This window comes from Pezoporus occidentalis, unplaced genomic scaffold (genome assembly GCF_034315485.1).
Source record: "Pezoporus occidentalis ecotype Australia unplaced genomic scaffold, CSIRO_AGI_Poc_V1 ctg142, whole genome shotgun sequence".
In the NCBI taxonomy this organism is placed as follows: Eukaryota; Metazoa; Chordata; class Aves; order Psittaciformes; family Psittacidae; genus Pezoporus; species Pezoporus occidentalis.
The window spans coordinates 551,195-579,089 of NW_026913230.1; the positions used below are offsets into that span (position 1 = coordinate 551,195).

General features: G+C 48.6%; 3 protein-coding genes across 8 annotated transcripts; 1 reads left to right on the forward strand and 2 right to left on the reverse strand.

Moving 5' to 3' along the window:
- The first annotated feature begins 65 nt into the window (after positions 1–65).
- Positions 66–6,437, forward strand: MYOZ3 (myozenin 3). Of its 5 annotated transcripts, none has more exons than XM_062609940.1 (7): positions 66–189; positions 769–874; positions 1,208–1,362; positions 1,597–1,665; positions 1,758–1,905; positions 2,039–2,210; positions 4,907–6,437. In XM_062609940.1, the coding sequence occupies exons 2-7, from the start codon at positions 844–846 to the stop codon at positions 5,067–5,069; spliced, it is 738 nt and encodes a 245-aa protein (XP_062465924.1). In that variant the 5' UTR covers positions 66–189; positions 769–843; the 3' UTR covers positions 5,070–6,437. The 5 variants fall into 5 exon arrangements, with proteins under 5 accessions (XP_062465924.1, XP_062465925.1, XP_062465923.1 ...); XM_062609941.1 differs by having other exon boundaries at positions 72–198; positions 788–874; XM_062609939.1 differs by having other exon boundaries at positions 72–189; positions 788–874.
- A 345-nt stretch (positions 6,438–6,782) lies between these two features.
- Positions 6,783–14,983, reverse strand: RBM22 (RNA binding motif protein 22). Its single transcript, XM_062609937.1, has 11 exons — positions 14,832–14,983; positions 14,270–14,323; positions 12,708–12,737; positions 11,656–11,788; positions 11,250–11,350; positions 10,920–11,092; positions 10,181–10,381; positions 9,529–9,693; positions 9,024–9,112; positions 8,377–8,508; positions 6,783–7,698 (listed from the first exon to the last, which is right to left on the reverse strand). Exons 1-11 carry the CDS (start codon positions 14,883–14,885, stop codon positions 7,568–7,570), a joined length of 1,263 nt encoding a protein of 420 aa, XP_062465921.1. The 5' UTR covers positions 14,886–14,983; the 3' UTR covers positions 6,783–7,567.
- A 168-nt stretch (positions 14,984–15,151) lies between these two features.
- On the reverse strand, positions 15,152–27,873 carry DCTN4 (dynactin subunit 4). Of its 2 annotated transcripts, XM_062609932.1 has the most exons (14): positions 27,674–27,873; positions 26,002–26,072; positions 25,529–25,707; positions 24,634–24,677; positions 23,804–23,911; positions 23,183–23,203; positions 22,173–22,246; positions 21,755–21,867; positions 20,294–20,403; positions 19,210–19,283; positions 18,746–18,800; positions 18,175–18,282; positions 17,705–17,802; positions 15,152–17,044 (listed from the first exon to the last, which is right to left on the reverse strand). In XM_062609932.1, the coding sequence occupies exons 1-14, from the start codon at positions 27,806–27,808 to the stop codon at positions 16,831–16,833; spliced, it is 1,404 nt and encodes a 467-aa protein (XP_062465916.1). In that variant the 5' UTR covers positions 27,809–27,873; the 3' UTR covers positions 15,152–16,830. The 2 variants fall into 2 exon arrangements, with proteins under 2 accessions (XP_062465916.1, XP_062465917.1); XM_062609933.1 differs by lacking the exon at positions 23,183–23,203.
- Between the last annotated feature and the right edge of the window lie 22 nt (positions 27,874–27,895).

Genomic DNA, 27,895 nt, shown 5'->3' on the forward strand with positions numbered 1-27,895 from the left:
CCCGCGCTGGACCTTGGCATCTGGTCTGGAGCCCAGCACGGGTTGGGGCAAGCAGCAGGAGCCCTGGGGTGTCCCGGAGGACCAGCTGGGGCCACCAAGCACTGGTGACCACAGCTTGGCTTCAGCCTCATCCCCGGCACAGCAGGAGAGCATCTTTGGTGTCCAACGCCAGGGACATCCCCTGGCCAGGTAAGGGAGGTGAGGTCCCACACTGGGGTCAGCGGATGGGTGGGTGCTTGGGGGCACTCCAGTCTTAGTGGTGGGGACATCACCACCATGGGGCCAGGGTATGGTGTGCCCAGAGTGGGGTGCCCGGTACACAGCTCCTGGCTGTGTGCCCAGCTCCGGCAGGGTCAGGGTTGTGGCTCCCACACCCTCAGGGCCGTGGCTGAAAATAGCTCTGCTGGAGCAGAGGTGCTGGTGGGTGGCAGCCAGGGCCCTGCTCTGCTGCAGGCTATGGGTGCTGCTCCCAGGGGGCTCAGGGCATGAGGACACTGGCTCATTGTGGGCAAGGAGGACACTTTCTGCCCTACAGAAAGGCAACAGGCAGAGGCTGAAGGGCAGCATGCTTTGAATGTTCTCCTGCATCCAATAACTGAATGGAGAGCAGAATAGGAGTGATGCTGACCAGGGAAGACACCTGGGGATGATGCTGGCCAGGGGGGATGCTCAGGGATGAAACTGGCCAGGGAGGATGCTCAGCCAAGCCTGACCTCTCCCCATGGAATGCCTGGGGCTGATGCATCCCCATGCTTGGTGCCACCCCACGGCTGCCTCTCTCTTCCAGCCAGGCAGGATCCGTCCCCCTTGCACAGAGCTGCCCCAGGAGCACAGCAGCAAGTAATGGCCATCATGAGACCGGGCCCTGAGGATGGTAAGGGGGTGCTGGGGGTGCTGCCAGTCCCGGGACAGTGCTGCCCTCCCTGCCCAGGGGCCAGACCCAGCTCTGGTTGAGGTCCTGTGGGGTCTCTGTGCCTTGGTGCCCTCTCGCACTACAGCCCCAAGGGGCAGCCATTGCATGTTGAGGGCTGGAGGGGTCCATGCATGGGGGTGAGAGGAGCTGTTAGAGCCCCTGGCACAGCTCCGGGTGCAGGCACAGCAGCAGGGACCCCAATGATGGGACACCGCTGCCCCTGCACACGGCACGGGGGTCCCCAGCCCTGCAGCAGCCTCATTTGTGGCTGTGTTCTCCCCTGCCCCCCCCCAGAGCCCCAGCTGGACCTGGGCAAGAAGATGAGCACCACGCAGGACCTGATGATAGAGGAGCTCTCCCTGCCCCACAACCGCGGGTCCCGGCTCTTCCAGCAGCGCCAGCGCCGCATGCAGCGCTTCACCTTTGAGAACCTCGGCAGCCACAGGGAGGTGGGTCTGCGGCTCAGCCCCAGCTCCAACCGGGACAGCCCTTTCCCAGCAGAGAAGCGATTCCTGGTGCGGTCAGGGGGGTCTCAGCCATGCAGTTACATTGAGATGAAGGGAGAGGAGGGGTGGCTTGGTGGGATGGGTACGGAGATGGGCAAGGCTCAGCATCCACCAAAGAGCAAGGGGATGGCACCAGTCCCTCTGTGCATCACTAACCCCTCTCCTCACCTCCTGCAGCTCCCAGGGCCGGGTGGCTCACACCGCACAGAGAGAGGTGACAGGGAGGGAGCAGCAAATGAGTGGACGGTGAGTTGGTGAAGGAGGCTCCAAGATGCTTTCAGCAGCCTCTTGAAAGGGCAGGGGGAGCTCCCTGTGCCCATTGACTCTCCCCTCTGCAGGCAGGGGAGGATGCTGGGGGCCAGCAGAGTTACCACTCCGAGCTCCACGTGGCAGCATCGCCCCAGGGCGGCCCCCCTGAAGTGCCCAAGAAGACAGAGAAAGTCCTGCAGATGAGTAAAATCCTCAACCCCGATGCTCTGGCCCCAGGTAAATGCCACCTGCACCCCAGAGGTGACACCACTGTCAGCTCACAATGAGACAGATGAGCTGCAACAGGTATATCTGTTCTATGTTCCTACTCCTGTTTCCACATCAGCCCATGTCCTCTCCTCCTCCACAGGCTACTCAGGTCCCCTCAAAGAAGTCCCTCCGGAGAAGTTCAATGTCACCGCCATCCCCAAGGGCTACCGATCCCCATGGCACGACCTCCTTGGTGACAAGGACAATGCCGTGCTCGGCGAGTACCAGCCACCCATGAGACCCTCTCAATGGGACTTCAGGAGCTTCAACAGGTAACGCTGGCCAAGGAGCAGGCACCAGCATCCTGTCTGTCCCTACCTCAGCAAGCACTTTGCATCCTGCCAGGGAAATGCAGTGTTCCATCCCGTCTTTACAGAGCACTCTGTGGCTCCTCTGCAAAGGTCCCTGCCTCCAGCAGCTCCCCACATCTCCTATTAGCTCCACCACTGTGTTAGTGCAGCTTGATCTCATGGTCCTGGAGAAGGAATAGCTGCTGTTCCAGCCAGGCTCAGCTCTGGGTTGGGTGGAGGAATGGCACAGATAGTGCCAAGTCTCTCTCATAATGTCACTAAGGTATCCAAGCAGCTGCTGGAAGCAGTGGGGGGATAAGGTTAATCTTCCCACAAAGTGCTAAGAGGTCACCAGATTCCTTCCAAACACCTGCTTGAGACTGAAGTCTTCAGGCCAGGGAGGTCCTGCTGGCTCAGCCTGGCAAGATCCATGCTTTCAGTGGAGTATGGAAGGCTGCTGCCTCCTTGCACCTCCAAATCACACTGGGGTAGAGTTTGGGACCCTAGATAATCTCCTTTCTGGAAAGGTGCTTGGTGGGGATCCAGAAGATGGAGATCTGGTGGTAGCAAAGCATCAGCAGCCCGAGGTAGGATAAAGACAACTGAGTTTTTAAGCTGAACATCATCCCAGGGAATCTGCAAACTGAGCTCCTGGCTCTCCTCCTTCCCAAAAGCTTCTTCCATGAGGATGACAATACGTTATCCTTGCTGGCCAAAGTCACCTTCCAATAGGCAAGATCCCACTGGAGCTAACTTTCCAGGGCACAGCACTGCTCCCTGTCACACCATCATCTGCCATGGTGCTGGGCCTCTGCAAGCAGCAGCTCTCCTGAGCCCACAGTCAAGCTGTATCCAAGTTGAGGGTGACACAAGTGTTGGGCTTTGAGCGCTTGGCAGAAGGAGCTGTTGGGAACTACAACCCCTCTGCATGGCAATTGTGTCCCAAAGGGCAGAGATCTCAGCTGGTGGAGCTGAGATGGTGCTGCTACCATCCCTCTGCTTCTCTTCTCTCCCTCAGCCCTGTGGCTTTGCTGTGTGGCACGGCGAGGGGCACAGCACAAGGCTGCTGCATGCTCATTCCCTCTGCATTTCCCCTTCCACACCAGTGAGTGCTGCAGTGCACTGGTCTGCACTGGAGTGGGGCTGAGGGAGAGAGGGAAGAGGGATAACAGAAGGGACGGGCAAAGGGGCTGCAAGAGCTGTTCCCTCAGGTTTTCCTTCCCAGAAGCTTCCCTGGAGCAGTAACATCCAAGGAGGTGCCATAGGGGGAGAACAAGGAGCTGCTGCACACACTGAGCTCTTTTATTCAACATTTACCCATATTTCTGCCTCAGGATTTATTTATGGATGGGGACCGAAGCAAGGGCATGTTTCTGAATAATGCTTTCCCCTGTTCTGTTTCTCCCTTCTCACATGCTGCCTTTCTATTTAAAGTCTTGAACTGTTATTTAATACAGATGGATGCTAATTTAACACCAAGCCTCTCGCCACCTCCTCTAATTCTTCACTGAGGCATGAAGTTTCAGAGAGCCAATCTGCTTTTAACTGGGCTTTTCATGATCTTCCAAGCTGTTGGCTTTTAAATCACTTCTCACTTCATCAAATACCAAACTGCAGGAAAACAAGCTTTTGGGAACAGATCCGCTAAGAGAGAAGCCAGTAGTGTTGCCCAAAGCGAGGTGAATCCCAGCTCAGCTCACCCAGGTCACAGGGCACATTCACCATCTCAACAGCAACTGTGTTAAAGCAGACTTCAAGTCTGGTTAAAGTTGGGATTTATTCAGGCTATGATGTGAGGACACTTTGCTAAATTGCACTGCCTTAAGAGAGAGTAAACCCAAGCTTTGGAAATGACTGTCATTTCCCAGAAGAGAGAAAGTTCCTGGAACAAACCTCTTTTACCTTTTCCCCCTTTATTTCTCTTCTGTTGCAAAACAGTGCCACGTTACTCATGTTCAAGCAGCGCTTCCCAAAGCAAATATTCCCAGCTCTGCCTCATTGATAGCTCAGCCTCCATGTGCTGCTCCAAAACCAACATTCTTGGCTTCTCAGAGGCTGTCACTCTCTTCCCAAATCTCTTTCCACATTTCTCCAAAAAGGGATGACAGTTCTTGCCCCCGCACTGCTCCTCCTGTTAGTGAAGAGAAGCTGTCCCAAAAGGCTACCTAGAGCCAAGGCCAAGAGAGGCAGTTGCCTGCACACATGCTAGAGCCATCAGGAGGCAGCACTATCGGCCTCAGCCCTCTGCAGAACACTGTAGCTGTGGATAAGTCACTTGCTAAAGACCAGAGGGTTTGTTACCATCACTTGCTCTCTTAATCTAACCCCTTTCACACACAGCTCATCTCTACTGCTGGCGGTGAAGCCCATCAAAAGAGACTACAGTGAAGGTAACAACACGCTTCCTCCCTCCCATTCCACAGCCACTCAGGCACCAAACCCCACTCTGGCTTGCTGAAGCTTGAGCTGAGGTTGGCTCTGTACAAGAGAAGCACCTCCCTGGGCTGGCAGAGGCTCTAACGGCATCCTGGGGACAAAGAGAAGGGTTATCACTTTCTACAGGCCTTGAAAGACTACTGCTGGGCTCAGTTACTAAATCCAGACCTGCTTTTTCTCTCACCTTTACTACTCACAATCCCTCCTTGTAACATGCTAAATCTGCTGCTTCTCCGCTGCAGGACTCCTGCCCCGTTTGACAGAACACAGCTCAGTGACCTGTTCTTTGTGCCTGCCACGGAGCTGGACAACCTGAGCGCTCTGGAGGTGATTGACCACAGGCGTAACTTCAACAGGGTGCCGCAAGGCTGGGTGCGGATTCTACCGGAGAGCGACGAGCTGTAGCACACGTGCTCCCTTCCCCATCACCGTGGATGCTTCTCTTGCTAGACTCAAGCACACTTCGCACTGTAGGGGAGAGAGGAGTAAGTGTTCTCCATGAAAGCCAAGCTGGTGGTCTCTGGTTGTTGCCTTCTTCAGTAGGATTTGAACAAGTTCAAGGCCAGGACCATTTTGAACCCCCCTTGTACCTGCCACCGACACAAGGGCAGCCAAGCTCTCGCCATTAACACAATTCCATACAAAACATCCTGTTCAGCCTGTCCTCATGGAAAATGGCAGGAGCACTGGCTGCAGCACACCAAGGTGTCCCACTGCTGCAGCACTGACACACAAAACCTGCTCTAACAGATGGAGAAATTCCATCTTCAGGACAACTCTACATCTGTCATTCCGGTCAGGACAGCAAGAGGAGGTGATAATTGAAGAGCAGCAGCAAAACAAGTCACCAGAGGCATTGGCATGTTAAAAGCTGTTACCCAGGGCTTGGCTAGACAACAAAAACAAATGCGGAACTGGAAATCTGCCTGTTCACCAGCACAGCACAACCAGGGTATATGGGAGAGAAACACGCTGGAAACTTGTGCCCCTTTTTCCATAAGCTTCTGGCTGGCACTTGGCAGCTGATATTTTCCCCTTCTCACTGCTATCTGCATGCCTTGCTTAAACATCTCAACTCTTTGATTGACTTATGCCAGATTTGCTTCCAATCCAGTCAGTAAGGATCAGGCCCTGCCTGGAATCACTGCACTGCAGAACTGCACCAGTCTGAAGGCACTGCCAGGGTATTTCGGTAACTTCTGCATCAGCAGGAGGGAAAATGAGCACAGCCACAACTCCAGAGCAAGCACAACCTTCCCTCTGAATGTGAGCATCAGCAGTGACACACAGTGGGACACACAGCTACCAACAGGCTCCACGACAGTCACTGGAACATCTGGAAAACCCTGCTCATTGCTAACAAGAACCTAACTTCAAATGCTTCCATCAGGTTCTTAATGTTACCTTTATTTTATCTTCCAAAAGCAGGAAGATCAGCATAAATGGTTTTTCTTCCACCACCATGGTTGAATTGGGCAAATAAATTTGCTGGTAAAAAAGCAGCTAACAGCTGCCTCAGGTGTATGTGTGGTGCTGTGGAGATCCCACACAGGGAGTCTGCTGCCACAACACACCATTCAGGGAGGAAACTTTAACTGAAGGGAAATGGGAAATGCAACTGGAAAGCAAAAAAGTCCTTTCCTTAAAACATTAAAATTTTGTGATGATCAAGGGCTGTTCCAAAGCCCTCTCTCCAATTTGTCCATTAGCTGTAGAACCTGTGTACCCCGGGGGACCTGGCTGGAAGTAATAAATGAATTGTGACAACGTAAAGCCTGTTTGCATTCCAGATCTGCCTGCTCAGCACTCACAGCTCTGAAGGCAAATTGGGGCCAGAGCAGTGACAAAGGCTTCTGCCTGGCCTCCAACACTGCCCTGGAAGGGGTTTCACAGAAACTAAACCAGTAACCGGGGCCCAGAGCCCAGCTTTTTCTCCAGAGGAAGCCAACTATGGCCCTGGTACCAACTCCCAGAGCCTGGCAGCACCAGTGGCATCACTCAGGGCAGCAGGTAACACCTACTGCCATTGCCCACTCTCCACCCTGGCTTTGGCAGCAGCCAAATAAAACTCCCAAGTCCTCAGACACTGTCTCCACCAAGCAGGGTCTAAGCAAAAGATTGAAAAATTCAAGCATTTTAATGTATTTTTTTAAAAAACCAAGCAAATGAAGCTTCAGAACAGGTCCCGTCATGTGTTGCTGTACAGAAAGATGTCCGCAGATCCACTGCATGAACACAGCTGACATACAGATGCACCACCCAGAGGCTGCTCGCATGACCTAATCTCATATTGCTCATGATGTGCAGGATTAGAAATGAAGTATGAAAAAGGGGTTGGTTTGGGTTTTTTTAAAGCCAGAAGTCAAAAAAAAAAAGAAGGGGGGAAATTCTGTGGCAATAGTAAGGCAAAGCCCATGGGTTTGGCACATCCAATATGCTTGTTTTCTGGCTCTTATTCGGTCTTTAATACCTCATTAGAATAATAAGTCATTAGTTCCCTGACAGAGAAGTCTCTGGTTACCTTTACACAGTCCATGGTGTTCAGACTGAGGACATCAGATGAGCTTCAAAAGGGTTTGGTTTTGTTTCTTCCAGAAGTTTATTTAAAAGTGTGCAAACGGGATACACGAGAGCACAGTCATTCTGGGACACCTGATCCACAGATCCCTGACAGCCCTTCTGTCTGCCCCTTCTCCCCCTAAACCCCCCACCCCTCAACACTACATGAAAGATCTGGGATGTATCCACAATCTGATTAGCTAGCAGACACACGGAGCTCAGCCTGCCCAGCATCTGCAAGTAGGGAAATAAGGCTGCTCTAGCTCACCCACAGCTCGACATATGGTGCTATCATGGTAACTAGAAAATAACATTTACTTCAAGGATGAGGGTGGCAGGAGGTGCTAGGGGCTGCTGTGCTTCCCTGCATGGGCACCCATCCTCTGGGGATCTTGAGATGGGTAGTGAATGGGGCCTGGGGCTCGCATGAAGGGAGGCGGTGGCCCCATGGCGTGGAACATGTGTGGACCGAAACCTGTGGAAACAAAGTTGGCAGCTTCAGACAAACAGAACAGGGAACACATGTACCACTGCTTGAAAGTGTCACCAGAAAACAGCTGGCTTACAGCTGTGCCTTAGAAACATACATTTCTCCTGTGACTCCTCACATCCCCAAACTCCTTCCCCTCTATCCAGTACAACTGGGGGCAATCCTCACCCAACACACATCCTTCCTCACAGATAAAAGCTGGTGGGAGGACTGGACAGATGTCTGTAATGCCAATCGAATGCTTTCTACTGAAGCATAGAGTAAACCAAATACATCCACAAGAGTCTGATGTCTAACAAAACAAAAGGGTCTCCAGATAGATACATACACACAGCTAAACACAGGCTGGCATTCAACCAGTTGCAAAATTACCCTTTGAAGGTTAAGTTAATGTGGCATTTACACAGCCAGCAAAAGCACTGAGGAGGTCTCAGTACCAGGAACAGGGATCTCTGACATGCCTGAGAATTTGCAAGTGAATACATACCATGACAGGCAGCTCAGTTTAATTAAACTGTGCTGACAGCTCATTTTAGGTCATCAGTTTACACTGCATGATCAGGGATGAGGAAACTCAACTCAGGGCATGCATCAGTGCGAGACAACAGCAGAACAAGGAGGACTTGATCATCTAACCCCCACTTGAAGGGGAAACATAAGTACCTGGAGGTGGTGGTGGAGCAATGCCAGGAGGAGGAGGCAAGGCAATGTTAACCACGGCTGGAGGGCCACTTGGAGGTAGGTTGAAGTAATTTGCAGAAGCCTCCTCTTCTGCAGCTGGAGGAGGAGGGAGAGCTGCACAAAAAGTACACGGTGGTTATGGAAAATCTCTCAATCAAGATATGCAGAGGCGTGTGCCTTCAGAGAGAGAGAGGCACAAGCAGCTCTTCCACAAGGACAAAGTGATACTACAATTGCACGTATGAACCAGAGCAATAAGGACTGCACTGAGACTCCAAACAGTCACCATTTTCCTTCACCCAAAACGAGCTTTGCTTTTTCCATCTTATGACACTCAGTGGATAAGGAAGGCATTAACCACGCGTGGGTTGCCAGTACCTCAGACCTAAATAACTTGAATTCAGCTTTATCTTTTCACTCATCACAAAGAAATCTTTTCATCAAGAATTTACTTCTAGACAAAGCTCGCCTCTCAATCCCAGCTGGATCTGCTGCAAACCTACTGTAGGTAACTGCTCTGGGCTCACCAGTGCCTCTACTGCCATGAACTCTGCTACTGCTCTCTGAGGTTTAGCTCCAGCCTCTCTCAGGTCAGCATAAGCATTTCAGAGATGTAAACACTCCTTTACCTCCAGGGAGTCCTGGAACTGGCTCCAGCTTTATCCCGGATTCTGTAGTACCTTCCTTGTCCTTATCTTTTCCTCTTGCTGCCTGGGACCTAAAAACCAGAGGAATGTTTGAGAACAAGGATGAGAAAAAGCAAGATAAGCAGATATTCACACCACAATAGTTTCACATTATCTAATCCAGACCCATTGCTTTAGGCCAAAGATGAAAAATTCACAGCCCACCAGAGACACCTGGTACAGAGTGTGCAAACAGTGCTTAAAGGAGACGATGAGAAACAAAACTACAGCAACTCATCCATAACCTTCTACCAGGAAATCCCTTACACAATTTGTGTCATCCCCAACCCAGATCCCACTGTTAAAAGAAAAAGGAACTCTAAGAGTACCCTGACTATTTACAGATCAGTACTTACTCCAGGGTAACACCCAACCTGTTCTTCAAGGCTGCATAACTGAGTGAAGAACCTTGTGGCAAAATCCTCAAGGTTTCTTCGCCCTCACTCACCTTCCCCATTTGACATTGAGCCTGCGGCCATTCACGATGAGCTTGTTGAAGGATTTCTCAGCAGCCACTTCTGCTGCTTGGCGGGTGGCGAACTGGATGAAGGCACATTGCTGCCTCTGCACCACCGTGATCGTTCGGATCTCCCCAAACTGGTAGAAGTGATTTCTGTGTGGGGAAAAATGAGTGTTAAGAAACCTCACTCCTTCCAGCCACAGGGCACATAGCACTGTATACCCCATCATGTGCCAAAATAGTTTATGCTCAAATCCTTTTTTTTCTCCATCACTAGTTCAGAGTAACCATTAGAAATCAAGCCTCTTATCCCTCTATAAAATTATGGAGCAATAAAAACTCTGCAGCAGCTTTTCTCAGGAGCTAGAGAGGCTATGGGACTTTCTTGTACCAAGTGTAGCACAATATCCCCAACAGCTCAGGATGACTCATCTTTATAGAGAGAAATTTTAATCAAAGCATTTGAAATGTGCCTGTTTACTGTTCCCCACTAATCTGGCACTCCTCTGCACTTCCCCATTAAGGAAAACTGAAAACCAGATTGACTTTTTCCCCTTCCAAGAGATTTTCTCACTTGGAGATGAGCAGTAATCAAAGCTTCAAATACCAAATCAAGGGCAACACAAATTCACCAACGCACCTGAGATCTGATTCAGTGATGGTATCTCCAAGCCCTCCAACATACAGCGTAGTGATAGTCTTGTCATCAGGGGGGTCCAGACGAGGCATGGTGGATGCTCGCTTCAGGAGTTTATCAGCCACGGGATCATTAATTCCATAGTAACGATCTTTGATGTTCTGATCAGCCAGAGGATCGTCTGGATCTGTAGGTTTCTCATGTCTAAGGTTCAGCAAACAAACGTCACTCACAGTCGCATCACATTAAAATTACTGTAACTGCCCTCTTCCCTCTGGTCACTTACATGTTAAGCCCGTTCACACAAACACGCCAAAATGAACAAAAAGCCACAAGAGCTTAAACAGAGCCAGGACTGCCTCAAGTTGTGAATGAATGGCACTTCTGACAGCTCAGTGCTCAACACTACACAATATAACAGCTGGATTTCAAATGGCCTCTTGTTCAAAGACAAAGATCTCTGATTGAGGGGACTGACACCACAAAGGGAAAAAATGAACTATGCAAGAGCAGAGCTGCAGTCGCTGCTTCAGCAAAGCACTGCAAGATCACACAGCTGATTCCTCAAAAACCAACTTGCCACAACAAAGATTCATCCACCGGTGCTACGGCCCAACTGAACCCAAGTTTCACACTGACCCCAATCAGAGTGTTATGTCTGCAGCACTCCCTGTTCTTCTACCCCAAGGGGAGCTGTATCTGACAGTGATTAACAAATTAAGTGTTTAAGATGTCTTTGTACCTGTAGGGACACTCTTCTCCTCTCTTGCACTCTCCTTTTACCCAGAAGGAACAGATGTGAGGACGGTTACGTTTGTAATAAGGAGTGGTCCGAGCCAGCTTCAGCAGCATGTCACTGGTAGATGTAGCTTTTCCCAGCGCACCAACTGGCCTAGTGCCATCAGAATTGGATATCTAAACAGTAGTTCAAATACAAATAATTATGTATAAAACACCATTGAAAACTCATGCACAGAATAAGACTAAGCAAATGACTTTAAGATAAGCTAGGTCATTCCTCTCTTATATACATCAACACAGAAAAAGCACGACTATAACTACACTCTCTTACCTCTCGTTCCATGTTCTGGGTGTAGTATTCTTTATTGACATCAGATTTAGGCATTTCATCTTTAAGGGACAGTCCTGCATCCCGCACTTGAATAGGCAAACCTGGAATGAAACAAACCAAACAAAAATAAATCCTTATGAAGCACAAGCTGAAAGAGCACAAATAGTTACTGCAACATGCACACGCCAGAGATAACTCATGTAACAGCTCAAGCAGACCATGCTGCCCCTGAGCCTCAGGAGAGATGTAACCATCAAGACTTGCTCTTCTCAAAGACTGTCCAGAGACATGCACACAGTGAGACATTGCACCAGCATTCATTTCAGAGGCAAGCAGCTCCTTCTGTTAGTTCAGAGGCAAGAGGAGCAAGCAGCTCCTTCTCTTCGTTCACATTTTTGGTACACACCATATTCCAGGTCAAGCAGACAGGTTTGACAGACGTTCTTCAGCTTGCTGCACGTTTGGCACACTTCTGTCTTCTTGAAGCGCATGCGAACACCAGGGCACCAGCGGAACACTGTGAAAGGCCTGGCACAAATCTAACAACAGAAAGTCAACACTTGTATCACTATCACAGATTCAGACCTTAAATATTTGTTTGTATTTGGTGCCTTACTTGGACAGGAGAAAGGTTTAGGAAGGTTTTCTGTCTTGATGTTTTTTGATTCATTACAATAACCTGAATATTAAAAGCAGGTTGACTCAAAAGGAGAAGAAATTCCCCTCCATTCCAGGTGAGGTCAGTATCGCGCTATTAGAGATAGATCACCAGTTATCTATGAAAGATAAATCAGTCACCAGCTCAACAGCAAGCCCAGTGAGAAGTTATGAGGCTCCTGGTCCACAAGACAACTACTGCTCTCTATCTTATCTGGTGGAATGATGCATTTGCTTCCACTGCAAGTATAGTTTTTGGAATGAAAGCAGGATTCCAACACATACCTTCTCCCTGCCACAGATGACAGCTGATAGAAGGAGCAAAACACTCCTTTAATTTCTCTCAGGCAAAATAACACCAAATGTTTCTTGCTCTCTCAGAAATACTCATGGCTTATGTCTTAGACAGCTAACACAATCACCACATAGCCATGAACAACACATTCACAGCAAAACCTAAACTCCAGTTATTTATGCTCCACTCATGAGTGAGAACAAACTTCAGGAGAAAACGTGAGATCATCTAAACCACTGAAATACCTTCAAATCTAGTATAACAATATTTGTAATACCTAATTCTGATTAACATGAATCAATTCTAAGTCTGTCTGAGCACTCTTTCATAATTTTGCTATTTTAAGGCTAACAAAGAACCCATAGACTGACCTCAAGATTTATGTAGTTACAGAAATGCTCTAAGTTGTTAACCCAGATAAGCCAATGGTTTCTTAACATTAAAATGTATTATTCCAAGATGTGTGCCAGTTTTGACACCCTTTCTTCCAAAGACAACAAACATACCTTGCATTCTTTTCCATATTTTTCTTTGGTCTGAAATACAATCAAAAACAGAAAAAAATGAAATGTCACCAATTTGACATAAACCATGAAACACATCACTGAGGTTACAGCACAGGGATTTTTCCCTCATGCTGCATTTTGACTCACTGACCCCCATGTTTTGGGCTTCCACCTTGGCAGGAAAACAGGACCAAAAAATACAGAGGTAAAAAACTCTCAATCAATTTTTTATTTAGACTCATTCATTAATTAATTCATTAAATGTAAAATCAGAAAGCCAACTGTATGGCTCTGCCTCTCTACTCTGCTCTCATGAGATCTCACTTGGAGTATTGTGTGCAGTTCTGGTGTCCTCAACATAAAAAGGACATGGAATTGTTGGAGCAAGTACAGAGGAGAGCCACGAGGATGATCAGGGGACTGGAGCACCTCCTGTATGAAGACAGGCTGAGAAAGTTGGGGCTGTTCAGCCTGGAGAAGAGAAGGCTGCGTGGAGACCTCATAGCAGCCTTCCAGTATCTGAAGGGGGCCTACAAAGATGCTGGAAAGGGACTCTTCATTAGGGACTGTAGTGGTAGGACAAGGGGTAACGGGGTTAAAACTTAAACAGGGGAAGTTCAGACTGGATATAAGGAAGAAGTTCTTTACTGTAAGGGTGGTGAGGCACTGGAATGGGCTCCCCAAGGAAGTTGTGAATGCTCCATCCTTGGCAGTGTCCAAGGCCAGGTGGGACAGAGCTGTGGGTGACGTGTTTAGTGCGAAGTGTGCCTGCCCACAGCAGCGGGTTTGAACTTGATGATCTTAAGGTCCTTTCCAATTCTAACTATTCTGTGAAAAGCACAGCACAGTAAGTCTCACCTCAAAGCATTACTGAAAGGTGAGAATGAAACAGAACTTTAGCAGCTATTTTTAAGCGAAGATGATGTTACAGGAAATAAGGCCATGAAAAGAAGCAGGCTTTACCAGATCACCTATACCAGCAGTAGGGTTGTGCCTCACAAAAACATCATCATCTCTCTCAGCAAACATCATAGCATCTCTCAGCAAATGATCAGGAAAGATCATATGAACATAGGTCAAACACAACTAAACTGAGCACAGAGAAAAGCAACACAAATGGACTGACTCATCCTGCATGGGGGAAATCAAGGAAAACAAACAGGGATTTAAACCACTGCTGGGAGCCTTCATAAAAGAATTTTACTTTCTTTTTACAGGTGCATATTCTTCTTCAGCTTCTACATGTTTTAGAAGCTGTGCTCAGCTATTTACTATGTCAGCAGCTCATAGTTCTCCACAACACACCATTTACCAGAGCTTTGTGTTCTAGTATTTCCTGCACTCCAGACAATGGATTGTATCATCTTGCTCTCCTTTTTTGACTGATTTACTCTTAAACTGCACACCAACATTGCTGGAACCAAATCCTGTTGAGCAAAACCAATTAATGACAAATGCACAGCAACTTCAGCATCTCCTCCTGTAGCTAGGCTTATTTTAGTCCCCAGACCCCAAAAGTTCCAGGGCCGTAACACAAAAAAGGAGGTCAAACAGGCACATACCATTCGAATATATGGGTTTTCTCCAAGACATGTCTGGCACAGAATAGGGAAGTCCTAAATTGAGCAAAAAAGAAAGAAAATCAGGATTTTGCAGCAAAGCCTATAATCACAACAGCATTCAAAACACACTTTGCAGACAATGCTGTGGAGTTAAAACTAATGAGACCATCGGAAGAGCTGCAAGCCACGACCCAAGGCCCATATGATGACAGAACCACGACCCATGGGCTATTCTGGTTCGAAGTAAAACATAAGACAAAGACAGAAAAAGCACATCCCAGCGATCTCAACTCTCCAGCCCTGGCCGCAGCGAATGTCACCACCCCCGTTACCCCCGTGCCCACTGTTTGCACCGGGCCCACCCAGGAAAGGCCCCATCTCCATAGAACGCCCCACAGGCGCAGGACGGGCCCAGCCCGGCCCTCCCCAGATACCGGACACCCCAAACCCCGCCAGGGCCCAGACAGCGGTGTGGGCAGCACGTCCGCTCTCCCAGCCACGGGAGGGCCTGGTAGCGGCGCCAGCCTCCCCCTCCCCGGCAGCGGAAGGCCCCGGGGCTCACCGCATCCTCCCAGTTCTGCCGGTTGTAGGTGTTGGAGCCCAGCGATGTGGACATGGCGGCGGCGCTGCCTCGGCGGGCCCGCGCTCCGCCTCCCCCCGCGCCGGGCGGAACTGACGCCACTTCCGCTAGAGATCTACCAATCAGAGAGCTGAGCGAAAAGGGCGCGGCGGGCGAAACCATGGGGATCAGAGGGTGTGGGGGGGGCAGGACGGGATGAGACCATTGTGAAGGAGGGGTGGGGGGCACTTAGCCTTAATAACCCGTATTTATTTAATAAATATTTTTTAGTATTAAATCCATGTAAAAACCAGCGCAAAGGATCCGAGAGCCACGTTTGCTTTATTGAAGGTCACTACACGACGTCAAGCAGTAAGGCAACAGGCGCCTATGGGGAAGGGGTGAATGCTCCGGGGAGCAGGGACACGCCGACACCTATAAAGTCCTAAGGGAAGGGAGAGAACAACTCACGGAGCTCACGGAACAGCACAGACATCGCACCTCGTGTTAGTGTTCTCTGCCTGCAAGCACCAGCACAGCCCTGCATCGTGTCCCAAACGTAGTGGCTATTGCAGAGGAGTGGTGGCCAAAAGGGAAGTGCTGTATCTGGATGGGTAAAGCCACAGCAGGCGCTAGCACTAGACATTAACTACCTACTACAAGTGTTCAACTCATGCTGTACATCTGTGCGTATCCTACACGAGGTTGTAAACGTGAGGCCCCGGTGTGCCGCGGCAGGCTTCTGGTGCGAAGGGAGATGTTTCTGGGGTTCAGCACCACCCCAAAACTAAAGCTGGAAGCTTCACCCTGCCATGCTGTGCAGAGGATCTGCAGCTCCAGGCCAGCAGCATTCAAGCCTGCTCCAGCACATCAAAGCCCATCAGGAAGGTTTAAGAGGGTGTGTGTTGGAATTGGGAATGCTCTGCAGGGAGAGTGATCACACTTGCACCAAGCTATGCAGCTACTGGTAATTCTGTCTCCTGGATACTCTGATCTTAATTACCGATTTGAGCTGGGACCACAGCCAAACGGCAGCCTGGATAAATTACCTGACGGTACAGTGTCTGCTGGTTAACATGGAACTGTCTGTTACACCTCCCTCCCACACACCCTAACTGGAAGAAGAGCCAACAGCCCCTGTAGTTCCCTGTACATCAGATCCAACCTTAACAGCCCAGGTTTCACACTCTGATTGCTACCCTTGTTAACACTTGTTTTCTCTGGAGCATCCTAGCCTCAGCCTGGAGCTGCAGCAGAACCCAAATTCCCAGCTCGCAGCACATCGTGCTGCCACATCCACCTGCAGCACGGTGAGCTGCCAGCAGGCTCAGTTACCAGTCAGATCCATGGACTCTACAGTACACGCTATTTGGGGTTTAAAGGCAAACTGATCATTTCCTTTGTGAAAAGGCATCTATCACCTCGGCTAAGCAAGCTACATACACCAGAGAGGTTGGGTGGTATGTCCCAGTCCTCCACAGCTGAGGTATCCTATGAGGAAGGAGAAAATCAAAAGCATCGTGCTGCTGCCAGTAACTCACCAGTAATGCAGCAGACACGGCCACCTCTTAAAACATTTGTTTTGGAAGGGCATAACTGTGTGAAAAGGAAGTTGTTTACTTTGTACATTGGGCTTGTGGGCTGACATGAAGAAAAAACAGAAATATGGGTTCTTTTCTGTCAATAACCCTAATTCAGCCAGGTGTAGCGCAGATCTGGAGAAAGCAAGATCCTTCTCTGTGCTGAAACACGTGCTGCAAGTTAAACTAGCCTGTGGCGGCGTGGGGAAGCAGAGAAGTAGTTAGTGGGCACTAGGACAAGAAGAGAAAGAACAAACCATCCCAAACCACGGCACCCTCAGCCACCTCCTCGCAGCCTGGTGGGGCCCGTGGCACACACCACACATCACAAGGGAGCTCTCGCAGGATGTTCCACCAGGTGCTCTCTTCACCGTGATGCAAGATCCCGTCCTGCAGCCAGCAGGGAGCGGCAGTGGCAGCGCCTATGGGAGCACCGGTCCGAGGCTGAGCTCCACGTGGTGGGTGAGCCAGATGACCTCAGAGCTGTGATCACCTTCCTCACTGGGCCGGATGGGAGCAGCGAGGTTTTTAAACTCGTGCTTCATCTTGAAACTCACAACCACTTCACCCTCTTCTTTCTGTGGGGTGACCTTGATGAAAACTCCGACCTTGTTGGCTTTTCTGAAGGCAATGACACTGCAAGGCAGAACACAATGGAAGGCTGGGTCAGCCAAGGTCTCACACAATTGTTCTGGGAGATTTATTCTGACAACATGTAAGAGAGGTGCTTAGTTTATGGCTGAATATGCCCTGTTAACACAGCTGCCCTGGGTTCTAGCTTCTTAACTCCACAGCCTCCTCCTGCCCCACAAACATCAGTATCTGCCTTTCTGCTGACATGTGTCAAACAGAACACCCGGTTTTGGCTCTGGGAGTTCTGGGTGTGGCTCTGCCCCAGGGAAGAGCCAAGGCATACAGCTCAAGTTGCTTTGTAAGAGGCTGCACAACACATTCCATTTTGGAGGCTGAAGGCAACTGTCTCACACCCTACTGCGTAGTTCTCACTATTACAGTGAAACCCCCTGCTTGCAAGGAAGAGGATTAGACACAGTATTCCAGGAGAGAATTAGTGCCACCACCAATAACAAGTGCTCTAACAGCACACTTTCCCTCAAAGGGAACAAATGTCTCCTAAATAGTCCACACCACATCTCTGAACCCTCCCCAAAAACACCACCAGCACAAAAACCTGGGAAAAAAACCAAACAAAACATGCTGAAGACACAGGGAGTGAGTTACTTGGTTTAAGTACCAAGTTTTATGGAATAGGATTCCCACAGGACAAACAACACTCACTCAGGGTCATCCTGGAAGTCTTGAGGCTCTGCCAGCTCATCATATTCTGCTGCAGCATCTTTGCCAGCCAGAATAAGCTCCTTGGGAGGAACTGCCACCTGCATCAGAACATGAAGAGAAGCTTTTCAGCTCTGAGCACCACCTACAGTGTGAGCAGGAGAGAGCCCTCCCCTTCCAAGGGCTTCTTTACCACAGTTTAACAGAAAACTGGCTCTTCCTCAGCTCTCCTCTGCTCCAGAGGTTATCACTTTACCAGTGAAATCATGCCTTTCTCCCTCAGGTACTGATCTCAATGAGCAGGCAGTTTCAAACTACTTTTATGAGCTAATGATTGGTGACAATCATTCAAGCTCCAAGGAGGAAAATGCAACACAGTCCAGCAGGGACTGAAGGCCCTATGAAAAGTGTGATCAGGGGAAGAATAAATGGGAGTGTAAGCCTTGGGCTCCCACAGCAGGAGGGTACAATACCTTGGCAGTGCTGTTGATGTTGTCAGGGTCCCCCTCCTCGCACTCCAGCAGCGTGACATGTGTGACGTTCTCCACTGGATTAGTCAGAGTCAGGAGGACTTGGCTCTCCTGGGGAGATTCAGGAATCACAGTTCAAGAAGCAAATATTCTAAAGTTCATAGTCACTGTTAGCACCTCCATCTTCTGTGACTGATCAACACCTTCAAAAATCACATACACTCAAGGGATGGATAGCAAACACCTCCAGTCTGTAAGAAAGGTGCCAATGCCACACAGCACTCTTTCTTAATGTAAGAAATACACATCCTTGAAATGTAGCCAAGGTTTCAACTCCACACTTTTTATTCTCCAGATACTGACGTGTGCCTGTGATGCCAGACGTCACACTGCGCAGTGATCTACTGCAGTGATAAGTACAAGCAGCATTATCCTGACCAGTCCCTTCAACCCTGCTCACTCTCTAAATGGAGTGAATGAAGCCCTCAGGGAACAGCCGTCACACCGTGTCATCTTCCAAACAGATCCCACATCCACACCTCCCAGCTAAAAGACTTATGGAAAAACTACTGACCTTCATGTAGCGCAGGTTGGGAATAGACATGATTCTCACTTCAGGGATATAGTTACTACAAAAAGAACAAAACAAATGACTGTGATGGACTCTGTTGCTGTCTATAACTTCTCAAAGTAGAGGGATGTATTCACATACATCCATCTCACTCATTCAATGCTGTTAGAGCTTAGCTGATATTAAAAACTAAAATGAAGTGCCCTTTTGCTATATAAGCCAAATCCTACAAATTCCTGCTGCTGTCTGGCGCTGGCACAGCATGCAATCTCTTTTCTTTAGCAGATCAGGAAGCAAACCTATTACAGATAATCTAAATGTATTTTAAAAGGTGATTATACCACCGTAAGAGGAGACACAACCACGCAGAGGTCAATTCAGGAGCACATGAAATGAAAATGAAACTAGAAGGCATTAACTAAGCAGAGACAGGCAGTTGTTCTCCCCAGTCCCTGTATCTTACTTACACAGCAACCAGCTGGATCTTGAATTTGATAGATGTTGGATTGAATTCTGGTTTGCTCAGGTTATGTTCACAACTCTACAGAGACAAAGAGATTTTAGTCATCACCAGAAGACAGTGAGCAGTTACGCACTGAAGAATGAGAGCTGCAAACACACTGCCACCAGCCAGGATATTACCCAGCCTCTAACACAACACACATAAAAACTACCTTGGGGCACATATAGCCATCGCTGTGTCAAGTTATAGATGCTCCAAAAATGTCATACCCATCACTATCTGTGCAATGTCAGAAACATGGGATTCAGCTTAAAAACACCTGGATGCTCACTGACTGCAGGAGGAATGCACAAGTCTTGTAAGCCCTTTGATACATGCTCCGGAATGCATCAAAAAAAAATCAAAGAGTTAGAACTCAAGACTGATTTCCTCATAAAGTACTCACTGATATACAGGCTCAGTCTGAAATGACTCACTTCTGAGAAAATATTCTGCATTCGCAAAGCATTCTGCATCTTAAATACTTACAAGAAGGTTGCTCTGTTACTCTGGGAACTAGATAAATCCAGTGAAACCACTAAGAATGCAAGCAGCTCTTTAAAGATCATGTAGTAAGCCAACAGCAGAACTTGAATTTAATTCTTGCCTGTCTTCACTTCCCAGCTCTCTGGTTTTATTCTCTGAAATACCCCTTTTCTGCTTTCACCCTAAGGACATCTGCAGTATTCTGCACTCTCTCTCACTGATGTTGTTTACTGACTTTTGTCTTTAATAATAGCAGAAATATTTTAATCCTGAGTGTACTGGCAGCCCTCTCTGATTCCCTGGCAGAGCACACAGACCTTTGTGTAAACCCACTGTGTGTCTTTATGAATCTTTGCACAATGTTGTCCCCCTTTCACAATCTTCATCACGTCAGAGACGTGACGACCTCCCTCATCTCCTAGTGCTGTTACCATGAATTTGGTTGAGAGCTTTCAACAACCAGAAGCATCTGAGCAGTTTCTTTTGAAAAGAAACAGACATTTTGCACAAGCCATGTTGTGTGAGCCAGGAAAAAAGGCACTTCTTTGTGTTCAATTACCCACCCGACAGCGCAGCGAGCGTTTGATGAGGAGGTGCTTGTGACGAGGGTAGAGCTGGGAGGCGCAGATGGGCTGGAAGTCAGGCTGCAGCAGGCGCTGGCGCAGGGTCGTCACTGAATGCACAACAAAACCAGGCAAATCAATGTCTCAGGCACTGAAACCTGAGCTAGAACCTACACAGGTGTTGGCCTAAGAGCAAGTGTGGCACACACTGTGTGGACATGCTACAATCCCTAAGAAACTCAATTTCACCTGCATCAAATAATCCAGAAGCCATTGGAAAGTATCACTGTTTCCAGCAGTGAACGGATGGAAGGTAAGAGCTGTCTAAAGGACTGCTCTGACAGGGTACATTAACACAGGACCAGTGTCAGTCCAGGAGAAATGAGGGACCTTCATCTCTATTCAAAGCTCAGCTGGAGTGGAAACAGAATTTGGAAATCATCTGGAAAATAAGTTCTTTCCCTGCCAAGGGCAAATGAGTTTTTGTTGCTTTGTTACCCTCACGGCTGGGTGCTGCATAAGTACAATACACAGCTCCTCAGCAAGGAGTTTGCATAACTCAGACTTGGGCATAGAATTAGTGACTACATAGTTCCCAAGGCAAGGAACTCCCAGCAGCCAACATTTCCTGTGGATTTCTCCCCCAAAACAGGCTGCTCACTGTTTCCAGTGTCTAAGAGGCAGTGAGCCACCTGGCAGCCTTTTCCTCTCTGTAGGGAATCATGAAAGTTGTCTTCTTTACCAGCATCAGCCTCTCACAATGCTGATGGCCTTATGAGAAAGAGGCCAAGATGATCTACCACTTCCCATAAGCCTTTCATGAATTAACAGTGGTGGACTCTGTTGGCCTGCAGGACGACCAAGAACATCTGTCTTACTTAGAGCCACCTCAGCAGGAAGTCCACTTTGCATCCTGTACCTGCTGTTTTATCCCATTCACTCCCAAGTGTCACTGGTCAATTTACAGTATTGGCTGATTAAATCATGAGCCAACAACTGAGCTCAACCATGAGCTAAATAACTGGCAAGTGTACGCAAGCTGGTCCTAGCTGTGTCAAAGCAATGCACAATTGTTACTTAACAGGTCAGGTTTGGTTCCAGCTCCCCAGCAGCTCAGCTACTCCTTATTTCCTGCTATTACGTGAAAAAGGATGTCAGCTCTTTTCTCCATCCAAAAGTTGACACTTCACATGCAGAGAAATTAAGGTCAGCAACAAAAGGAAACAACTGTTTAAAGACCTGACGTATTTGGCTCCAAGATTTCCACGTACAGCATGAAGCTGAGGCTGCATTCAAAGTTACCATTTAAAAAGGCACAAATTTCCCACCATTTCTATCCCAGCATAAAAACTACTATAATTTCAAGCCATTAGGAACCCTACGGGCAAGTTTCCAAGCACTGCTCATGTTATATAATGCAACATGGCAGAATATTAAGGTGACAGAATAATAAGGTGTTACCTTCTGTCAGATTGATTGGTCTTGTGTAGTAATCCTCAGGAAGAGGTTCCACTTCTTCCACTGCATCAGCTGGCTCAATCTTGATCTCTTTCTGGTCCTCTCCTTCTTTCAGGCTGAAATAAAGTGAGGGACAACTTGGTCACAAAATACAGCATGTGTGCTCTGACAGCACTGTAACACAGAAGGCAGTGAGAGCTGAGACTGGGAGACAACAGTAACTGCACAAGGATGTGAGCAGTCACTTGTTTCTCTGAGGAGAAAGTAAACCATCTGGAGCTGCTGCACAGAGGATTTGACAGCTCTACTGCTCCAAAGAGAGCTCTTTTCACTGCTGTCTGCTAATGTGTTACCTTCTTTCTGAACTTGGTTTATTGCTTCCTCTCTATGCCTCCTACCCAACCCCAACCCTGAGACTCACGAGAGTCCAGCGAGGGCACTGATGGGTGCACCGGGCCTCTGGCGTTGCAGCCTGGTTCCAAGGCCGTATTTGTCCTACAAGGAAAAAAGGAACTATCAGCTTTGAATCTGCTCCCTGCCAGCACAAAAAGACCTACTGCAAACTCATCCTGCATGACAAGCATAGGGAGACAAGCAAAGGAAAGCAAAAAGGGAAAGGTATCCAATGCTTCCCAAGATACTTTTTTTCCTGCTCAAACTGTTAAGTGAGGAGAAAACAATTATCACTGCACTGCAGATGGGAAGAGACAGATGTGTGTGGCCACCTCTTACAGAGCTTTTACTTTTTCCTTAAATCACCAGCTTGCACTACTGACACATTTTCACTTGACCTAGTCTTCACAGAGACTGCATGTCAAGTAGTCCAGAATAAGAGCTCAAGTGCCAAAATAATAGGGTCGACATGGGTATGAATCCATCTGAAATGCTCTGTAGCACTACTAGAAGCAGCTGGAAGGTTCAGCCTCCTACAAGCCTTGTTATCTACAGGTGTCTCTCAGCAAGCACTGCCAATCGGCAGGAATAGTTGAGCTACTCCTCCGGTTTCTACAGCTGAACTGTATGCAGAATGCTTGGAGGCAGAAATCTTCCTTTTGGGCAGGACTGAAAACCTGAATTCTCACCAAATGAGAAGTGTAAGCATCAGCCTACCCTCATGCTTTTTCAAAGATCAGAAAATTAATGTTAGTACCATTTGCCTCAGGCAGGCAGACAGCTGTGTCCCAGCCAAGCTTTGTGACGGACTGCTCTTCAACTGTGCATTACTTACCCAAATTCCCTGTTTGTAAACTAACAATAGATATTTGGGTTTGCAACCAATGTGACCCTCTAATGAGTCAGCCTTCGTGTATATTTGTTCTAGGCACATCCAGGTCAGGGGCCCTGAGGCAGGGTGAAGAGTGGGATCTGTCACTCCCCTTCACTAGGTACCAGGAGAGCTTTAACACCAGCAGAAACCGTGAAAAGACTTACCACTACGTGTATAGTGTGTTGCTGTGGAGAGCCCCCAAAATAGCAGCAGGTAGCAACGGAGACAAAAAATGCAGCCATAAGACAGAAGCAAGGGCACAGAGCAAGCACAGTTAATTAAGAAGTAGCAAGCATATGCAATCACCCAGCTAAACAAAGTAAGCAGTTACCTGCAAGTTACAATAAACAAGTCATTCAAGCCACAATCAAGTCTTAAGGTTAATTTCAGTTGAGACTTCATGCAGAGAAGTGCCAGACAATCCTGAGCTAATGGTTACTGAGCTATGGTATGCAACTGTCCTGAGAAAGGGCTACCACTGGGATTGTCAATGGCTGCACTGCATTTCACTGCTGGATAACACACTCCTTCACATGGCAAGTGTAAACCCTTCTGCATTATCAGAGAGGACTACTAGAGAGAGAGGCAGTGTAATACACAATAAATAATGGGTGTAAACTTACTTGTCCCTAAAGATACCCATGTGCCCTAGCTCATTTTCTCCACATTGTTCTCAATTACAAAGAACTGAGCAGCTCTATTGTGCTACCAACTACGTAATTTTCCACGCTGAGGCTGCTGTGCATCACTTGTCCTGCTCTGTGAGCACAGTGCTCCCTGCTCACCGAAAAGGCCAGAGGCATGTAGTTTCGGCGTCGCACCAGCTTCTTCCGGTCCCTCTCGATCTTTTCTTTCTGAGCCAACTGCTGGTAGTACTCAACCAGTTTGTTAATCTGGAGGGATGAAAGAGAAAAGAAACCCAGTGGAAGTGGAACAAATGCCAGATGAGGTGCAGTATTTGCTTGTGAAAAAGCTGGGCTGGGGTTCCTGCTACTTGTTTTGCTCTGTTCCTAGTGCTCTATTTTGAAAGACAGACATTAAACAAGCCTGTGTGTCCTAACGAATCTTAACCCATGCTGCGGGTGACAAACAGACCCTTCTTTGGAAGTGGCATCTGTCAGAGAGCAGTGTCCAATTCCCACTGTGAAGTCAGGCAACTGAGACTTTATTCACACATTTGCCATGAGTGGATGGAACAATGTCATACGGGCTGATCACTCCTAGTGCAGAGCCCTAACCGGTGACAGGGAAGGGTAACAAAGGTGCAGTCCTGTTTTCCAGATCCTAGACACACTCTTGATTGGAAAAGAGCTTTTTTCACATTCATTGGTGTTAACAGCACTATTAGATCTGATGTTTTCAACTATTAGAAATTATGTCAACTATTAGAAATTATGTCAACTATTAGAAATTATGTCAACTATTAGAAATTATGTCTTCTGCAAAGCATACTGCAATATCCACAAGAGAGCCTCTAAGAGGCCTTCCCTCTATTGAATTGAGAGTAGGAACTGGTATCTGAAGGATAAGATAGATGAAGAAGAAGTGACTGAGGTGGCGTGGCACCTCTAACAGCTCTTTCTAGTTGATGCATCTTAGCCTTCCCTTCACTCACCCTCTGTGTGTGAGGATTCTCTGGCTCCTGCCAGCCACCACTAGCTGCAAGAGAAAGAGAGAAAACAAGGTCCTCAGGAGATTTCCAGACTCCACACAGAAATCACATTGAAGACCCAACTACCTCAGTTTTAGTCATGAAATGACATTCCCCATTTTGTTACAACTACCACTGCAATTCTGTAAGTTCACACCTGCACAAATACACACCTCCTAAAGCTTTTTACAGGCAGGTTTGAGCTGAAGGAGCTTCAGCAGCTTTTATACTGTGTTTTTAAACAACTGCTGTTTGAGAGATACTCAGGAGAGCAGCACCTAGGAGTCACTTTAGCAGCAGGAACATGAGTTAACAAGAACGGTCTCTTATTACTGGCTGCCCATGTCTCTGCATCTTCAGCTCCCAGTCTTCAGTCACATCAACACTGGAAGTCAGAGGATCTGCCTGGTCTACTCAGCCCTGTTTCTAGAGCCTGACAGGTATTTTCTGCACGTCTTATGCACCAAGAAATAGATGAAAGCTTGTTCCAGTGCTGCCATGAAAGAAAAAACAACTACAAACACTGACTGGCAACTCTGAAATAAGCTTAAAAGGACAAAAGTGATGGAAAATAAATGAGATGTTTATGCTGTCAGACTGAGTAGCTTCAAAGACTCTGCAGGTACATAAACAAGACCTCAGCTGTGAAGAGAGTGCACCAACTAAAAAGCCCCTTTTTTGACAACTTTCTCACTAGTCAGGTAGCACAAGGGTAGAAATGGGTCATGTGTTCCATTAACTCAGGTCTTCAGAGGAGACTTCAGCAACAAACTGTTTTCCTGTGAATTTCCAACTGTGACTCAAAACCTAGGCAGATACTGCACGTATCATGTAATACATGGCTTTGACTGTCACTTACCGACAGACTTATCAGCCATGCCAACATCCCGGGAAGTCCAGCGGCAAAATCCACAGGCCAAGTAATAGGCTTTCTTCATGGTAGTCTTGGCCGGGTCATCAGGGAGTGGAGCAGGAATGCTGGTGGCGCGGGTGGAAAGGGTGTGCATGCAGCAGGGACAGTCAAAGCAGTTAGCACACCTGTAAGGAGGAAGGTCTATTAGACAGTGCTCTGACAAGGGTCAGGAAAATGCTCTGAGCAAGCAAATCAAGATTAAACCAACAGACTTCTCATCTCATGCAACAGCATTAGGGCAACAGAGCCATCAAAAGGAACAGGAATGGTTCAGAGTAGATAATCTTTAAGGACCCTTCCAACCCAAACCATTCTATGAGTCTAAAATACTGGATGATACTAAAATGTGTTATGAGAACAGGAGAAGGAACTGTTTCAAATAGTAAGTCTTGATGAAAATAAAGCTAAAGCAAGCTTACCTGTTCTTTTTCAGCTTGGCTTCAGCTGAAGGCATGTTTTCCAGGCAGCTGGGGCAGTAGTGAGAGTCCACCTGATAAAGGAGAGGGCCACATCACACTTCCTGGCACACATTTGTCTAGGCAGCAGCATGCTGGCAGCAGCCTGAAACTCTGCCACACAATCTAATAGGGCTTTGTGTCTGCCAGCAGACAGGGGAAGCCAGGAAGGACTTGAGACGCTTTTTGAAATCTTAACCCATCTCAGCCAAATTTTAATCTTCAATAATGTTCCTTAAGTCAGGATTGAATAAATTATTCCACTTAGTAAATGGGAAAAGGACAACTGGCTGTTGACCTCTGCAGTGCCCACAATTCCATACAGGAAACAACAGATTTTAACATGCCTTTTTTCCTTTTATATCTACATTTATTCTACCTTTGTAGTTAGACTGGTCAGATACACACATATTTCAGAGAACACTTTGTATCTGCTGTCATAAAATAATTCTGTCAATTAAAACAACACTAACAAGAAGGGGGCCCCTTCTTGAAGGGGAAAGTAAACCAATCATTAAACATGGCAATGCACAGTGACTACACTGGTCATGCTATAGCAAAATCATGACGGATGCAGCGTGGTGACAAATCTATTTTCTACTCCTCGGAGGCTTTATCATTTTTGAAGAGAGATCTCCTCAGATCCGGGTTGCAGAGTCATTCCCTCAAGGCTTTTCAGAGCTACTGTAATTTCTTAATTCACACAGGCTTCTGCAGAGTGCGCTGCACGGATTTGATTACCGTGATGGGAGAAGTCACAGGAGCAGCCCTAGGTTCGAGGCTTGCACAAAAGCAGTGCCCCATGCACCAGACCATTGCTCCACCCTGATGATCACCTGCAGGCTCCAGCCATTCCTGGCCGAAGAAATAACCCTCCACAGCAGAAATCCCGCTGTGGGGCACAAGCTCGTCCTGATGTTGATAAACTCGCACCACTCTTACGCCTGACACCGCTGTCGTAACGAGCACGCTGCTCCCGCCCTCAGCACGCTGCTTTGTCATGAGCATGGGCTTTGTCAGACCGCTGCGAACGCAGCCACATCCATCAAGACCCGGGGCCCGGCCGAGAGCAGCTCCCTCCGGGAGGCCCGAACCCGGGAGCGGGGCTCCGTGGCGGAAGCTCCCGACCCTGCCCGGTCGTCACCTCAGGCCGCGCCCCACAGCGGGGTGCGAGGTAGTGGGTGCCCGCCCTGCCCTACCGGGGGGTGTTCGATGGGGACGTGTGTGGGGGGGGAAGGGGGTCCCGCTGCCCCGGCTGAGACCCACAGAAGGGTACGGGGGGTCCCGCTGCCCCGGCAGGGACCCATGAAGGGGCCGCTCCCACCCAGCCGGGCCCTACACCGGCAGGGGGGCACATGTCTTGTGAGGGGAAGTTTCCTCTCAGCCAATCACAGCCCGTATTCCACCGACGGACAGACGCGCAGAGCCAATCCCAAACAAGGCACCGCCCCTTCAGTCCTCCACGGCTAATCACCCCCGCCGTACAGGTACCCTCACCCGCGCTAACAACCAATAGCAAAGCAAACTGCGAGTGAGCAGCAGGAGAGCCACCCAATCGGTGAGCGCATAGAGCGCAACGTTCCTCCCTCGTCCCGCCCCATGCCTCCCGGCGCGGCGCTGACCGGTCCGCCGTTACCTCGTGCGAGACGCACTCGAGGGAGCGGAGCTGGCGGCAGTACCGGCAGAAGTACAGCTGCGACAGCGGGGCGCGCAGCTCCTTCTCGCCGCGCACCAGGTACAGCACCCGCTCCGACTGCAGCAGCGACGCCATCTTCGCACCGGAGCGGGCCCCGCCGCCGCCGCCGCGCGTACGTCACCGCCAGACGTCACCGCGCCGCCCCGCCCACGCGACCCCGGC